This window comes from Necator americanus, chromosome IV (genome assembly GCF_031761385.1).
Source record: "Necator americanus strain Aroian chromosome IV, whole genome shotgun sequence".
Classification (NCBI taxonomy): domain Eukaryota; kingdom Metazoa; phylum Nematoda; class Chromadorea; order Rhabditida; family Ancylostomatidae; genus Necator; species Necator americanus.
The window spans coordinates 15,484,078-15,500,777 of NC_087374.1; the positions used below are offsets into that span (position 1 = coordinate 15,484,078).

The 16,700-nt window shown below is 41.7% G+C and overlaps 4 protein-coding genes across 4 annotated transcripts; 1 reads left to right on the top strand and 3 right to left on the bottom strand.

Annotated features, from left to right (window-relative positions):
- Positions 1 to 34: 34 nt before the first annotated feature.
- Positions 35 to 397, bottom strand: RB195_001370 (uncharacterized protein; the record flags this gene model as incomplete). Its single annotated transcript, XM_064198126.1, has 1 exon — positions 35 to 397. The coding sequence occupies one exon, from the start codon at positions 395 to 397 to the stop codon at positions 35 to 37; it is 363 nt and encodes a 120-aa protein (XP_064054007.1).
- A 356-nt stretch (positions 398 to 753) lies between these two features.
- RB195_001371 (uncharacterized protein) lies at positions 754 to 1,257 on the bottom strand (the record flags this gene model as incomplete). The annotated part of the gene is made up of 1 exon (XM_013438355.2): positions 754 to 1,257. One exon carries the CDS (start codon positions 1,255 to 1,257, stop codon positions 754 to 756), a length of 504 nt encoding a protein of 167 aa, XP_013293809.2.
- Positions 1,258 to 3,438: 2,181 nt separating this feature from the next.
- Positions 3,439 to 13,439, top strand: RB195_001372 (uncharacterized protein; the record flags this gene model as incomplete). The annotated part of the gene is made up of 17 exons (XM_064198127.1): positions 3,439 to 3,492; positions 4,576 to 4,709; positions 5,463 to 5,583; positions 5,670 to 5,711; positions 8,605 to 8,911; positions 9,142 to 9,258; positions 9,323 to 9,482; positions 9,555 to 9,667; positions 10,590 to 10,702; positions 10,798 to 10,874; positions 12,157 to 12,284; positions 12,420 to 12,497; positions 12,562 to 12,696; positions 12,757 to 12,871; positions 12,929 to 12,990; positions 13,135 to 13,192; positions 13,418 to 13,439. The coding sequence occupies 17 exons, from the start codon at positions 3,439 to 3,441 to the stop codon at positions 13,437 to 13,439; spliced, it is 1,836 nt and encodes a 611-aa protein (XP_064054008.1).
- Positions 13,440 to 14,017: 578 nt separating this feature from the next.
- RB195_001373 (uncharacterized protein) lies at positions 14,018 to 14,957 on the bottom strand (the record flags this gene model as incomplete). The annotated part of the gene is made up of 2 exons (XM_064198128.1): positions 14,018 to 14,149; positions 14,883 to 14,957. 2 exons carry the CDS (start codon positions 14,955 to 14,957, stop codon positions 14,018 to 14,020), a joined length of 207 nt encoding a protein of 68 aa, XP_064054009.1.
- Between the last annotated feature and the right edge of the window lie 1,743 nt (positions 14,958 to 16,700).

Genomic DNA, 16,700 nt, shown 5'->3' on the forward strand with positions numbered 1-16,700 from the left:
GTGAGGAGGCAAGTGGACATGGCTGTCGAAGAGATCAGAGTAGAAGCCGTAGATGATTTTCTCCATCCCCCTTCTCGATGCAATGGCTGTTCCTTTTGGGTTCCGGAGAGCATCCTTGTCTTGCGACTGGCGAAGTCTCGACGGGCATAGCAGATGCCTTTCCCGCCTCTGCAGCTTCAGCCAGCACTTCTGCTCTTCTCTCTTTAAGGTCTTCCTTTATCGCCTCTCTGCAAAGCCTTGCGAACTCGGACGTGAGTTCTTGGTTCCCTGCGGCTCGTGCTGCTCCACGTTGGCGTATCAGCTCAAGAGTTTCAAGAGGCAGGCGTCTCTTGGTGGTTTTAAAACTCAAAAACTCACTTCTTCGCGCAGTTGTGAAGGTGTTCAACAAGCCGGTCATATCCCTCGTCGATGTTGTCCATTGCGGAATCTTACCAAAAGCCGGCTAGCGTAGCGAAGAGATCCCAGTTGATGATAGTCCTGGGATTTCTCTCTCTGAACTTGGCGGCTTTCTCTGCTCTCCTTGTGAAGGAAAATCTTCCTCGGAGGAGGCGATGGTCCGATCCCGTATAGAACTTTGGTACAACAGCGACGTCTGTCAGGCAAAACCTTTCATTGACGATGATGTGGTCTATTTCATTATGCCCTCCACCGGGTGACTCCCACGTCCAGCGTAGAGAGGAGGGCTTCTGGAATTGCGAGTTCCCATGGATGGTCTTAGTCGTCAGGATGAACTCGGAGAGCCTCTCCCCCTGGTCATTCCGTTGTAGGCCGTGGGTCCCGATGTGAAGTTCCTCCGGTGTTCTTCTTGGGCCAACTTTGGCGTTGAAATCGCCAATTATGACCTTGTAGAAGGCATGGTATTCTCGGTAGAACTTCTCCAGGTCCATATAGAAAGCTTCGATCTCTTCTTCGCTTGATGTTGCTTGATGTTGGAGCGTAAGCGACGAAGATAGTCAAAGCTGGTGTTGGACCACATCTTTTCATCCGCAGACGTCCGATTCGTGCCGTAAGTTGTCCGAAAGAGTCGATCTTCTTTGCCATACTCGTGTTGACGAGGACGCCAACTCCACCAACACCTCTACTGTCGCATGCTCCTAAGAACAGTTCTCCAGTTTCATATACGGCGTTGAGAGGGTGACGTCGTCTCGTCTCGGTCAGTCCGATGACGTCGTACTTGATCTTCTTGGCTTGCATCATCAGATCTTCGATGGCCGCTTCCGATGCAAGCGTACGTGCGTTATAAGTATAGATCGCCATCCTAGTCCTTTTCCGTTTTGGTAGCCTACATGACTCCTGCAATCCCGTCCTACCTGGCGCTACCGTACCAGGCTTTCCTCCGGAATCAGGAGACTCTTTTCTATTACTGTGTTTTGCTTAAAAATTTTAAAATCCATGGGCAGGTTGCAAGCCTCTAGTCCCATGAGTTTCTGGAAGAACTTTCGTTCCCCCGGTGTGGACATGTGGAGCTTATTTGTTGGAGGCGACTCCAAACCTCCTCCCTTGCACCTCCCAGTCACTTGATTGCAGGCTTTTGGCCGGACCGACGTGCGGGATACAAGGATGTCATGAGTCAGTCCTGGCTCAGCAGAAACAGGGAGTCCATCCCCTGAATCTACCTGCATCTCTGGGCAAACACAAGGTCGCTTTTGGTCCGCGATTAGCTCCCTATCCGCCACCCGGGGACGACGCCACGTAGCCTCGCGACTAACCGGCTGTAATCCCTCTAGTGAGGGGGATCCGTGGAGATTACTCACAATTGAAGAAAATTACTTTGATTTATTTCCGAGATTTGGTTCCAGGTACTTTGACGAGAGCGAGATTTCCCAAATGCGGGATGAATCAGTTAATTCTAGGTCTTTGGTTTGACCTTTGTGCTCTTTATTAATGAGAGTCTCTTCCCCTGGCTTCAAAGATGTTACTCTTTGACGTGGGAGTTCTGGCTTGTTCCCGCCGATGCACCAAACTAAATAGTGGGTGCTAGAGACTTAGAGTTTGTAATACCTTGTTTGAGGAGACCGAGACGGTGGTCCAGTGGAATTATTTATTGTACAGACAGAACGTGCAGTGCAAGTGGACGACTGAATGAGTGGGCAGAGCGTTGTCTGCCGCACTCTAGGGCGATGCAAGTTGTTACACCACCAAAATAACCGTAACAGCGAAGCAGATCGTATGCCACGCCCTTTTACGATCATCGGGGTCGATGATCGCATAAGCAAAAACAAAAATCGGCAGCAGAAGCCAACATGCGAATGAAACGATTCAACCACAAGAACAGTTTGTGCTTTATGGTCATTTTGTGCGTCGCAGAAGTACCACCCAATTACCTTAGCACCGCATCCCTCATACTTGCAATACTAAACAGTACTTTTATTACTACTTTAGTAGTTTTTCTGATGATAGAACATCCTTTTAAAGATGATTTCAGTCATAGAAGTTAGATTTCCTCTCCCTTGTGCTGTGCTTGTGTATGGCTAGCTTTTTTTTTGAGGTAGATTTCAGGATTTCACTGCGCCTACCACTATAAACAAAATCTAACACCTCGACATCTCTCCCTCTCTGAGTTCTCTTCTGGCTCTCTTTCTTTCTCTCTACTATAAACACACTCACTCTTCCTTTAGCTAAATCTTGAAACTATCGAAGGCGCATCGGAGGTTGAACCCGTTAGCCCCCGACTGTATGCCTTTAACACATGCAATGTGTGTGCCGCTGAATATACAGCCGGAGTGAAACGTACTGTACCATTACGACGCAGCAATTAGTAAAGTTAAAACAGTATTAGTTCCAGCTCTCTTCCTTTTTGCTCAGTTTAGCTTTAGCCTACATGTCGTGGATCCTCTAAGAATGACGCTTAGGTCCTAGCACTCGACTCACTCAGCTATTCATTTCCATTAATGATCTGTCGATTGATGAACTATCGCTTTCAAACGGGAGAGCCATTTGTCACTTAACAAAGATTTTCTGTTGTATGGTCATTTTGCGCGCCGTAGAAGCACAGCGCATCAACGCGAGCACAGGTCGACCCTAACGTGGCAGAGCGGCTCCAACTAATTACCTTAGCACCGCAGCCCAGGCGCCGGATACAATAGCAACTGCAGTAACATGTGAAATAATGATAGGAAGCAAAGTAATGAAAACAATAAATAAAAGACAAAGCAAAAAGTCCCGTCTTGTGATTATGTGAGCTGTGCGGATGCACACCCTACATTAAGAATGCCATTTGTGCCTAGGTTACTGTAACGCCGTTGGGTCCTTGTGTCGTGCGTTGCCCAGAGAAGTAGGGCAGCTTTCGTGCATGAGGGCTCATTAGATTATCGATTTTTCGCCGAGTGAAGGTGCATTCTTGGATGTCGTTCATTGTTTTGTGTATCGCGTGCACATTTTGAATTTCTCTTATATTTTTTTTGCTCTAAAGGACTACTTGATAGGACTTTTTCAAAAATGACGGATGAGGATGATTTTGTTATTGACGAGGAGGAGAAGGAGTCTGAACAGGTAAGTGACGTGTTTTTCGACATGTTCGTTGTTTCCAAAGGAAAGAAAAATTGCACAACGGTGCATTGTGCTCTCAACGAGATGAATTCATGACATTTTGTTTGTCATCAAGTGACAAAAAATTGTTAGCAATGTTTAGGTTAGTATAGTAGTCAATATGGTAATTACCTGCGGAGTTACTGATACTGCGCAAATCAAATTGGATGGAAATAACTGAAATTTTGATTAAATTGTGGTTGAAGTTTGCTACAAAGGAAAGCCCAATCCAGCTAAATCCAAAACTAGCTATTGTTGACCATTTTGTAAGTATAGTCACATTATTTGTTTAGAGTTAAACGTTCTGCTTAAAAAAAAGTTGAGCTCCCCATGGGCTCTGCTGGCTTGTTATAGATAGAAAAGCAGTGACTTGAACAGCTCCAAGTCACTGCTTTTTCACTTACAGGGATTCTTTTTTGTTGGAACTTACTGCAGCTACATCTCAAAAACTGCAGTACAGTGCTCATACGTCGCGGATTCGACTTATTTGTATATATATATATATATATATATATATATATTTAACAGTTTTTCTAGACTTGACATCTTATGGCATCATTTCTTTTATAAAAGTTGGTTTAGTCGAACTTGACGAAAATATCAATGAAACGAATCTTTTTTAAAGAAATCATTGCCATCTCGAACGAAACGACTTTTGAAGGGGAAATCTAAAGCGTAGAAGGAAACAAGAATGCTATGTTCCTTCAACGGACTTCTAACACAAAGCAATTCCATTCCACATCTTGACTCAAACTTCGTAAAATGAGCAAATCAAACAAGTCGAAATGTTTTTAAAAAACGTTATTTACGGAAATAGTTGTATCGTTAATTGAGTTAGCAGTGAGGAAACGTTAAATGAAATTAATATCTCCAAAGCCGTCGTTGCTAGGTATAGACGACGAGTCGCTAATATTGGCGACAGTTTGTTGCATTGCCACTGTTTTTTCAGGAAGTGTGAAGAAAGATATTGCGTGTCTCATAAACATATATTGATCGGTTATCTAGAAGGGGATGTCTTCCACATATTCTATTGCCTCATGCTTTCAGCAAGATGAAACTATGGATGACTACGATGAGACTGTAGAAAATAACGACCATCAACAAGAGGGAGAGCCTGCTCAAGAGTCCGAGGATGTCTTTACTAGTCACGGAGGAGATCCACGTCAACTAGATCTCAATAGGTACGGTACACTTTTTTTCGAAAATGGCTTCCGAAATATCAATCTGTGATGGTTTAAAGTCGTAAGCTTAGGCCTTTCTCTGACTTCGTAAGTAGCTTATTTACTCGAACTCTCAAGCTTCACTTTTCTTACAAAGTTGCTGTGAGATGCGTTTCTAATTTGATTTGCGGCAGCAAATTACACCCGATCGAAATTGAGACCATGTAAAGGTGGATTGGATTCCACCTCTGCAAATGTGCACTTCGCATCTTTGGTGAACTTCGCAGTTGTGTTCATTCACTGCTCTATTAACCCAGAGACAATATGAACCTATTGTACTGATGCATATGCTCGCTCAAATTTTATTGATTTCCTTTCTATTTGGGCACGTAGCACCACTCAAACATGCACATAAAAGCTGTGCCAAGCTATAGATCTGGATCCAACATAACTATATTTTCTTCTTGCCCTAAACTTTAAGTGTTTTTGCACCCGATCAACATCTATATTTTTTAAATTAGTATTGATTCAGTATCAAAAAGCATTTTGTTGATGCACAAATAGATCGTAGGGCACTGCAAATATAACTATAATCAGCTGAGGAACGCATGTTTGCAACTTTGGAGCTCCATGTCTTTGGAAACAATCTCAGAGTAATTACAGTGTAACTGACAAGGTTGTACCTGTTTCCAAGTTTATAGGAAAAGTTGATTATGAAAGTTCGGGTAATTAATTCTACTTCAGTTCAGCTTTGTGTAGGACTTCATTTTTCAGATGTCTTCTGCTTTCATGCATTCCATCTCCGTTCTTGGGCGACTCATATGATGTATTCAACGACTGCATTTTGAATTGGATTTCTCAAGATTTTAAGATTGCTCGTGATGCTATTGAGAAGGTTGTTATTTTCGTCAACAGCAAATTCCCTCACATTTTGCTTTTGCCTCAAATATCGATTCATATCAATACAATTCCGTATTCAAGGTTGTTCGGATACCGAAACTCCAGTCTGATGCGGAGAATCCGGTTAGTTTTTTTTTGTGAGAGTATGATTACTCTTTTTTAGAAATCATTTTGCTTAGAAAGTAACCTTCTCAACGAGATCACTGAATGTGATTGATACCTAAGGGTTATAGGCTATGTCCAACCGAATAAGTAAGGTACTTTTTTCCAACCAGTGATATGATCAAGTAAAACCCAAAATTGACTCTTTGTGGAATGGAATGGGACGTAATCTTTCTAAATGAGCATTCCAGTTAGTATTTTGAAACTTCAGAGTGAATGTTAGTTGGTTGATGAGAAAACGTGAGGCGATAGAAGGGTTTAAAGGGTAGCAAAAGCCATGCACAACAATCTCCGTTATAAAAGCGAAGTCTTTATGAGGATATCAGGCAAAAACCGAATTTGCTGGAGTGGATACCCTTTCCCGAAAAGTATTCCACTCACAAACGAACCAGTGAAATCACATTAATAGAATGATCTGCAGAAAATTGACAAATCCAAATACATCACGCCAAAGAAGTGACGAAATGGATCTCGTCATAGCTTTAGTTGATAAAACACAGGGAATCCTACTTTTTTTTGTCAAAAAAAATCCAATAGACGTTGACAGGAACCTTCTAGTTTTGATGAATTATATGTGAGACCCGCGTTAAAGGGTTTAATCTGATTTTCATGAAAAACTTGATGATGTTTAGCTGCAAAAGTTTATGGATTTCCCGGAATTATCAAACCTTAATTTGTAGCAGAACGTAAATGAAGCACTTCAGAATTTATGAAGCGTGTTTCCTTGTTTTTGTTTGTCTGCTGAAATAATCTGTAAGTCGATTGATATACGCATTTGAAAGATGTACGCCGGATCAGCATGAGAAACGGAAAGGCGTTGAAGAAGATGCTTTGGCCATCGCGTCAAAGCTTCGAAAGCGCACCAGTTGTAATGTGCAGCACTCCAGGTGCACAGAGTTCGCATACGGTTTTGCTTTCTCAGTTGTTTGATTTCCTGTGCACAGTTACTTCTGAAATACTTTAGAAATGACTGAATTCGATGTATTCGATTCCTCTTTGTAAATAAAAGCAATCTGAAAAACGGTGCAACTGAGGGGGAGTGTAGCCTCTAAAATCTTCTATGCAGTGAGAGCATTACTCCTTGGTCTTGCCTTCGTCACAAAAACAGGATCTTGTTTCAATGGTTGAAGAGAATTTTCAAGATAAAAAGCACGTGAATGCAAGGAAGGTGACTCGTACCGGCGACGAGTCAAAAAGCTAACGGCGGCACTTTTGACTAACTTGTTTCTATCTTCGGAGGGCTGTGTCCATGTTGACATCCTATAGATCCCGCATAGCTTATAGCAGCTCAGTTTGACCTTTTAGTGAATAATCACTCTTGCACACTCTTTCCTAGTTTCTGAGTCGATGTTCATTTTCTTTAACGATAGAACCAAATGCTAAAGATGTTCTTGCAAACTATGTCTTTCTTGTCACGCTTTGGACACTTCAGCGAAACAGACATAGGATTTTGTCAATGTATTTCACGTAACCGATAACGATCACCGTAGAAACTAGTTTCAAATAAAGATCAATCGCTTTAAAGAAAATATGAAACTGCGTTATTAGATCAAACACAACACAAGTAGTAAAAAAAAAAGAGTCAGCAAGGTCTCTAGATAAAATACTGCTTTTAAAACAAGGAAGCACCACTAGTAATTCCTGTCCCCACACAGTAATTAACAAAGCATGTTACGAAAAGAGATGGTGCAAGAAAAGAGCTACCTCTCTAGGGTGGGGGCACTCTTTTCATGGCGTACAAGCACAATTTCCGTTGTCGAGGTTAAGAATACGTGAACGTTAGCGAGATATGTTCACACCTATTTCAGTTTCCGCTCCATTAATACAGTCGTATTCGATCACGAAAAAGCGCGGAGGTGGCACATGTCGTTGTTGTTTACTTGGCTATGAGTAAGGTTATCGTGATCATGGAAATGTTTTCATGGCAATACCAGCAATTTCTTAACAAAAGAGAATGTAATATGTCCACTGAGCATCGAGTTACCCACCGTATTCTTGAGATTATCCGTTTCCTCAAAAGAGATATCCAAGAGAGACTGAAGTAAAATTAATTAAAAGTTAAAACTATTATTAATGAGCGCAAGCAGCAATGTTTGTCACGTGCGCTGTGACTGTTGCAGATGCATTTGTGCTGGTATGAAATCGGTGTGAATAAATGCACTCAGTAAGAACAGCTCAGCGACAGTTTTTGTTTCGATATGTTTATCCTGTGCACCATCATTAAGACGGTATAAATAAACAACTTACTGCAAGAACCTTGAACACCTTCTCTGTCTCGATTAGGCGATTGTTGTGCTATACAATAGCAACGCTATATAAGAGAAGGGAGGTGATCCTTTTCATAGATTTGAAGAAAGTGCAACGTTAGAGTTTTTGGACAAAAAATGATGCGTAATGTGTGTCGCATCATAGAGCTTGATGAAATATCTTTTAGAAAAAGAAGTGCGAAGTCAACACCACCATTACAAACGAAATTCGAAAAAAAGAAACGCTTTTGTAATAAAATGATTCTGCGTTACCGGTCGAAAACCGAACTTGAAAGAAATGCACACCTCACTATATTTGCATTACCACATTACTGGTATACTGCTAGACTGGTAGTCGTTATTCGTGGAATACTTGGTGCCTTAAAGGCATTGCGAACAAAAAGGAGCTTGATTTCCTTCTTGAAAGTTCACCGTATTTCAGAAAGAACGACTGTATCTCGAAGCAGTTCGCTTCGGACTGCTAGCAAAGAACAAACTTACGAGTCCATTGAGCCTCAGCATCGGGCACATGTGTTATTTGTATGATGCAGTTGGAAAAAACTAGCATAATTGTTGATAAGAGGCAGTAGACGAATGAATCAGTTTAGGATTTGGCTGCTCGTGCAATAATTTCGTTCAAATCACGCGTGCATAAGCATCGTGTGTTTGCGCAGAAGAATATGGCTGCAGAATCATCCATAAAATTGGATGTACTGGACAGTATACCGCGTGAATTCGTTGACGTGGATGAAGATCTCGAAATTGCCGATGATGTCGGTGAAGATGACGAATGCGCAGAACAGCAAGATGATGGCGAAGAGGCTAACCCTAAGAAACGAAGGGTTACCTCGACCCTTAATCAGACAGATCATGCAGACGAGCACGATGAAGATGAAACGGATGAATATCACAGAGGTATTTAAATGAAGTTTTCGTTTATTTCTATGCTTAAAAGAGACATGAAAGGACGATTCCCGTCTTCTAACGAGTCGAAGCTAAGAAAGAATTTCCCTTTGGGATACGTGGAAATGCCTTACACTTGCGATTCGTCATAGCATTTGCGACGAATAATTATGATTGTGAATTTTAAATCTGCATTTTTCGGAGATCGTTGGTGAAGTTTTCGTTCTTAGAATAGTATTTAGCTGAGAACGGAGTCGTGTCATCAAAATCCAAGTACAAGCGAAAAGAGTATGTTGATGAAGACCTAGAAGCTCCTTTCGAAATCTCTTGGGATGGTGCGCCAGAGTTTCAGTGGAAGCGTAAGTGTTCTCTAGTCAAAGTCTAGCATAAGTTATTGGTGTTCATCTTAGAATTCATTTTCAGTGTGCCCTACTGCGACGGATACCCGACGTTTGATAATTGAGAACATCTTTTGGGCAGATCTTCACAACGTGTTCATCTACCGTGTGATGCTGAGAGCTGAAACAGTGGACATTAGCTTCCCCATGCGCTTTAACATAGAAGGATCGAAACAAATGTACGGGTGCGTAGCCAACATTTTATCTTAGTGTTTGAGTCGATTATTAAAACATTCGTGCATAATTACGCATTTTAGCAAGATAACAATGACATTCCAATGGAGCATGCAAATTATGAATGAAGCTATGCGTCACCTTATCTACGTTCGTTGTCCCCAGGGTCGTCGAATCAAGATATTCCTCCCTCAGAGTGAGTTCTTCCTAAAGATTCAGATACAAGTAGATGAAAACGCTCAGGCAAATTTCAAATAACGGTTCTCCTTGATTTTAAAAGCTCTCTCTCTCTAAAAATGTGCTAGCTGGAGAAACCTCTAACAAATTTTTAATAGATTCTTCTCCATTTGAGAGCTGATTTGAACCAGATGCACTGAAGAAGAATTAGCTAGTGGAAGAGCATGGAATGTGAGGTTTATTCTAAATTACTGATTAGGTTCGGGCGGGTGTAGTGTAGCGGTTAAATCGATCGGAGATTCGAATCCGCCCTAGTGCTACCAAGCCCTTCATCCCTCCGGGGTCGATAAATTGGTGCCAGACTTGTCTGGGAGGATAAAAACACTGACTTAACACATCGGCTAGCCACCGCAAGTTATTGTATAGGCCAATTACACGTTCTTGAACCTCACACGATTCTGAATTGAAGTGAACGTGGTGGCGCATCCCAAGCGGACTGAGTAGCGCTAGATGCTTTGTCCTTTACTGTATTGATAAGGTATAGTTGGCGCCAAGTAAAGGAAAGGTAGTGTAAAAAAACTGAATTGAATAAAAAAAAGGTCCATTATTATAGCATAGTTGAACTACCAGTCCTACTATTTTTGTGAATGTTCAAACTACTTAATCCGTGTTGATATTTCTATATTTTGACCTGTTGAGGTCAGTAGTGAGAAGTTTCGCTGCGACTGCACTTTAGCGGGTTCAAGACCACCCTAGATCAACTAAACCTTCAATACCTTCAAGGTCGATAGATTCGTACTAGACATAGACGGGAAAATAAGCCCTGAATGACTTTCTTCTCAGCGGCATTGCTCCAACTAATTTCATCACATTTTCCTTGTTAGGTACTAAATTATTTCGTTTACTTCTTTTTGTTACTGAAGCCATTACAACTGTTTCAGCCCCTTCGGCCATGAAACTAAAGGAAGAGTTCGAGGGCAAACTCGGACGCGTGATTCAGCCAACTAGAAGAATGCATCAATTGGTTATCAAAGTTCTTCCTGAGAATTATGAGGTATTTTTGATCGGCACATTACGATTAAGATGCTTTTTCTACTATCATTGTTGAAAGCATTGTCTTGTCATGATGAATTTTATACATATGTTAAGCTTACGTTGGAAACGGCACGTGAGTTGTTTGCGCCTTATATCCCAACTGAGGTCGAAAATGTCAAAGACGATTTAGGGTGAGTTTAAAAACGAGGAGAAAATGGTAGTAGCAAAGACATAATCAAAGCCAAGAAAGAGTTTACAGAAGATGTGTAATAAAGAATGTACTTTATAGTTCGCTTTTCACCAGATTGAACCGTTTTCACAGCTGGTGTTGCGCCACACTATGAAAGATAGAGAAACGGCAAGTGCGAACTTCCTGCGCCAAACCACAGGGATACCTGCGTACCTTTTGTTGTGCTTTTGCTTCTAGCGTAATTTGGCGGCCTCCCACGGCAGTAGATGCTCGCTACCATTCATTGTGAAGTGGCAAATCTAACATATCAAGTTGGTTTGTTGCATCTGAGTTTTCGCACTGTGTCAGCCTCAGTAAGATCAAGGAATTTCTTCAGCAGATCACTGTCTTCTACCAACGTTTGTGGTCTGTTCGATCATGCAGTAATGATTTCCTCAAAGATAAGGACGAGAGTTTGGTTCTGTATGTCATCTATACGTCGCCAGCGGCTGCCCTGCTGTGAAGGACTGAAAAGCCCAAAGGTGACCCACGGCAAAAAGTATTCAGATTTGTTGTTGAGGGATTGCCAGGAAATGCTCTACGTCGAATTTCTTTCTGTCAGATCCACAGTTGATGCTAAGGTGTAGGCTAGTCAGCTCTAGAAGTTAGATGACGGTCTTTGCTCGGAACGCGCAAATTGCGGCGAAGTCTGTTTGCTTCACGACAAACAACATCTAATGTTGCGAAGTGGACCCAGAAGATTGCCGAATTCGGAAGAGGGACCTCATGTTGCTTATTCTTTGACTTGCCTCTTTCTGACCACCGCCTGTTTCGTGTCCTGAACATCTACTTGACCTCGATATCTTTCGTCTCGCAGCCACCACAGTTCTGGACTACGGGAGTCAAAAGGATGCCGGGTAGTTGGGCTTTTGTTATAGACCATGATCAAATTTGTATTATCGATTGAGATTTCATTGCGACAAAACCATGTGTTTCAAATAAAGGAAAATTTTTTCAGGACTGTTTTCAACCCGTGTTTATGTTTGCTAGGGTTAAACTGTGTCAGCTGCAGTTAACACAGTTCTATAGTCTGATTACGGTAGTTACCCAGTGCTACCCATGTATCTCATATAATCTATGGGGGCAAACTAGCCACAATAGAAACTCCCTTTTTCCCAGTTTCTTAAACAACCACACGCGCAGCGCATTACAGTATAACTATCGAGATCTATTTATCAATAACACTTATTTACTATTTTAATGTACGGCTCCTATGTATTCATTCTAAACTTCATTGTATCTAGGCAGCCTTCCGCAATCGTCACCATGAGCACTGTTGAAGATACCATAAAGGCGCATTCTTCGTTTTCTTTTGTGACAGTGAAGGATGAAAGTGGAAAAGAACACAAAAGTCATGTTTTCCTACGAGGAGGTTCGCTACTTTATTGTTTCATTTCCTCCTTTCGACCAAACTTAGGTGAACCAAAAAATTTTTGAGATGTTTACTCGATTACAAGCTGCAACTCCTTCTTCTAATCTTTTGAATCATAATTTTTCTGCTTTCTAGTAGAAGCTCATTTTGGATCCCTCACTACTCGCTGGGATAGGAAGAAAATAATGGCGATGGACGGACCCAGAAAGGGATGTAAGTGTGGTGTAATGAGTGACTCACTTTGCTTTGCTGCTCTTACAACAACCACATTTTATAGCTAAGCGTGCTGCTCATGAAAATTCCAAGGATGGTATTCCATCTAAGAAGCCACGTGGGGCATTGATCCGTGGAGGCCCACGTGGCTCTTATCGTGTTGGATATCCCGTGCGTGGTGGAAGAGGTGCTTACAGAGGTTCTGGTGGAGTTCTTCTGCGATGTCATTTTTTCATGCGAGATAAAGTTATGTGATCAGGTCGAGGTGCTCGTTTTGATCAATATGAACGCAGTTATGGAGTAAGAACACCTTATGGCTCTCGCTATGAGGTGGAGATGCGTGAAAGAATGTTCAAACGACAGGAGATGCTAGAGTTTGTTGACACTTACTGAAGTAAAACTTTGTCCAATTAAAAAGATATTATTTGCAGTGAAATGGCTCTACATGAACAACGTGGAAGAGGTGGATACGGTTATGGGAGGTCGCCATACGGTGATTGTCTAGATTTTGACAGCAAAAAAAAATAATTCTCGTTCATGGCTGAAATTTAAAAAGATTTGAAACGTTCAAAATATACACAAATAACAAGGATAATAATAACAAATGATAATAAATAAATAAAATATTCTCGTTCAGGCGGACCAAGAACCTACGATCACTCGTACTATGGAACGAGCAGTTATGATCCGTACAGGTAAGCATTTACAAAGTAAGCTCAAAGTTTTACAATGTAACAAATATAGAGATTTCCTCTACTTTTATTTAACATCAACGATGACAGCAAGTGTTGCATTTCTTTTCTGTGGACTGATTTAATCGACTGGTTTTGTGTAGTGTGGTTGTATGGATATATGCAGCAAAAATAACTGTCAACGTTCTTTCAGTACCTATATCAAGTCATTAAACGTAAAATTTCTAGTCGGCACCGCTCTGGCTACTGAACGGAGAAGATTTTGGGACTAGGAGCTCGTGCGATCCGACATCCGTGCTCACCTATGTCACCGGTCCCATGTGCTTTTTTTTTAGACTTCTCGACAATCTATTTTATAACGTGTACTTTTACAATTACATTTGCCCTAGCGGTCTCCATTCGGAACTCTGTGAAGCGTATTCATTATTTTTTGTACCTATATGCATACATTGATACTCCGTTCGCTGAGAAGTGTTGTGTGGCAGCATATGTGTTGCTTAAGAGTAGAGTTGTGGTTCACATGAGTATGTTAATCGATCATCATCACCATTCTGTCTCTCTTCTTAAGTACCTGTTCCGTAGTATTTATCTATGAATGCAACGAATTCGTGCATGCTCTCTTTTTAATAAAATGACTTCGGTTGCTCTGTCCAAACTTCGCAGAGAAATCAAATGTGGAAGGGAATCTAGTTGATAAGATACTGATAGGTGAAAATCTTATCGAATTCAGTTACACTCAAGACTTATAGTTAGAAATCAATAAAAAAAAACTCTGTATTGAAAATACCAAGACTCAAGGACAGTCAGATATTCGCACCACCAGTTAAACTATTCGATTGAATTATGCTGAGTCTTAAGAATCTTCGTATCATCCGTGATTTCCTTCAAAAAGAAAACGCACAAATTCTGTTCGCTCCCATTCCATTTTGTAGCCTCGTGGAAATTTCGATTGACCAAGACCTGTGAACGATTCCAACAGGTTACTAGAGCATAGAATAATAGACGAAGTCCAGTATTAGAATCAAAAAAAAAAGAAAAGTCATTCTTATCTCTACTACAATCAAGAAGAACCATCGAAAGATGGAGATCTTCAGGTTTAGCCCCTAGTGGTTCAATGCTTCGAAGTACGAGCATACGAAGTGTTTGGATCGAATCAGATGGTTATCCTCGATCAACCCCACGAGCTGATCGACTCTGAGCCGAACAAAAACTAACATTCCAAGGTATTTATTTCCGAATGTGTTCGAACGGTCAGTCACTGCCTTCTGACAATGATGGAGAACCGTGAGTTGCTGAGGAAAGGGAACCTAGAAAATCCGGAGCAATATAACGGACTTCTACGACTGAGCAAGCTTCATCTCGCTCTATTCCATAGATATCGTAGCTGACAAGACCCAGAAATCCCAATCTCATCTCCCTTATCTCACTTCGTTCCGTTTTGTGAAGCGCAGAAAGCTTGAATCCACTTATAATACATGTATAACCCTTGCCATCGTCTATCTATCCTGCAGTTCCCTTTCGTCTATGGTGCGAAGCCTTCGCCTACGAAGTACAAGCAGTAGGTTTAAATAAGCAAAAAAGACATATCTCGACCAACATAACTGCATTTCATGAACCAAACATACGTCTAGACAGCAAGGAAAACCTCCTTCAATGAACTGTGGCAACACAAACACGTAGAATGCGAATTCACCTCGCCTGCAAATGCGTATCCACGAAATCGCACGTCATGCAAAACCACACGAGCACCAACGCGCCATCCGAACATTTTCGCGCACCATTTACATCACGTGGCGGGGCGTGACGCTGGCGGACTGCCAACTGGCTAATTGGCCGCTGGTTTCTCGCTCAACCCCCGACGGCTCGCGCTATTGGCTGGGCGTCGTTGAGCGTGCGGGGTTCTGGCAAAGCGCCAAGACTTTGCAGCCAACCCGTTTCTCCTCAGTGCATTTCATCGATCGTGTTACGGTGCACTCGTTTACGCTCGTAATTTGGGTCTAGCTGTTACATCCTTGAAAGGTGTGTTGATCCTTGTCGTTTTGGTCTCGTTTCCGTGATTTACGCAGGGAATTGTGTTGAGTCGGTGCTCTGGACACGTTGCCATGTCAAAGCCGTTCTTTCGTATGTGCTTTCCCGTTGCCATTTTAGGCGACGGAGATGGTGTTCTCTTTGCAGTCGTCCACCGTTCCCCTCCTTTAAACTACTGGTGGTTCTCCACCCTATATATTACTGGATCAATCGTCTTGTTTGCAACATAGTTTTTTTTTCGAGTTTGCACTTTCAATTATGGGGGACTTTTCCATAATCTTACAAACTCGTACACCTTACTTCTGCAAATCTTCATTTTCGGGATGTCGAGGCTTCAATTACGCTTGAGCGGCCGTTATTTCAACTGCGATTTCGAAATGATAGCTCACAGAAGTCAGACTGCTGAGGAGGTCGTGTGCATTAACTGCGTCAACTCGTGCACCGCTGCTTGCCGCAATGCCTTGACATCGCCGCGACGTCGTCCCATCGTAATTCCAGCGGACTCGAAATATTTTCGAGGTTGCTGATCGTCGCATGATTGCAATTGTTGTTCCGGCGGCTGCGTTTCAACTTTGCCATTTTAGAGCGCGCCACTCCTCTACCAAGTCATAGGAATTGTTGAAGTCGGGCAAAAATTAGACATAAGCCATATCTTTGTCTCGATATGTTCAGATGTCCCATAGGGTTTTTTTCACATGTGGTGGCATATTGGCCCACCTTTTATTTAGGGAGCAACCACTTCTTTTTGTTAAAAATTTTTCCGCTGAAACATGTTGGATGTGGGCAGTCTCTAGATCTGTTTCTTTCTTCTATGTCTTGAGCTAGTATTTGTACTATGATTCATATTGAAATTCTTTCCAAATTTGTTCCTTTTTTGTGCACAGAAACTTTGTAAGGAAATAGGCTTCACTGTGTACGTTGCCAATCAGGAAAATATGAGGATTCAGTTATCACTTTGTTATAAGTTGTGGTAGTTCCTCTCTCAACATTCATCAGTATTTATAATACTTGTTTTTCGGAATTGGAAGTATGAGGCGTGATGCATGGAGAATCTTGGGGGAAAATTAGTTGGGTTTTTTTTTTTTTTTTTGGGGGGGGGGGGGGGGGGGACACTCAGTGGTGCCCTTATTTCTGGACGTTCTTTCTTACCTTTTCTCTTAGTAAGTCACAGCGTAGCATAGGTCCCCTAAGACTAATACTTAGCTCGTAGGGCTCCGACTGGTTTAGTTATTTACTTAAGGGGTGCCATTGGGTGACCACTCCAATTATATTTCACCCGAATCTGCTTGCTTGATACTTAAAATAGAAAGGTACTAATTGAAAAGTGCATCTTTTAATAATGATTAACTATTTTAACCTGAATCTAAACAGTGCAGAGAAATCTTACTAACTGTTCGTCTGAATACTAACGGAGTTAGAGGAGATAACTTTAGAAACTGTTTAAATGCAGTAATTTGATGCAACAAATAAAGGACTTTGGAAG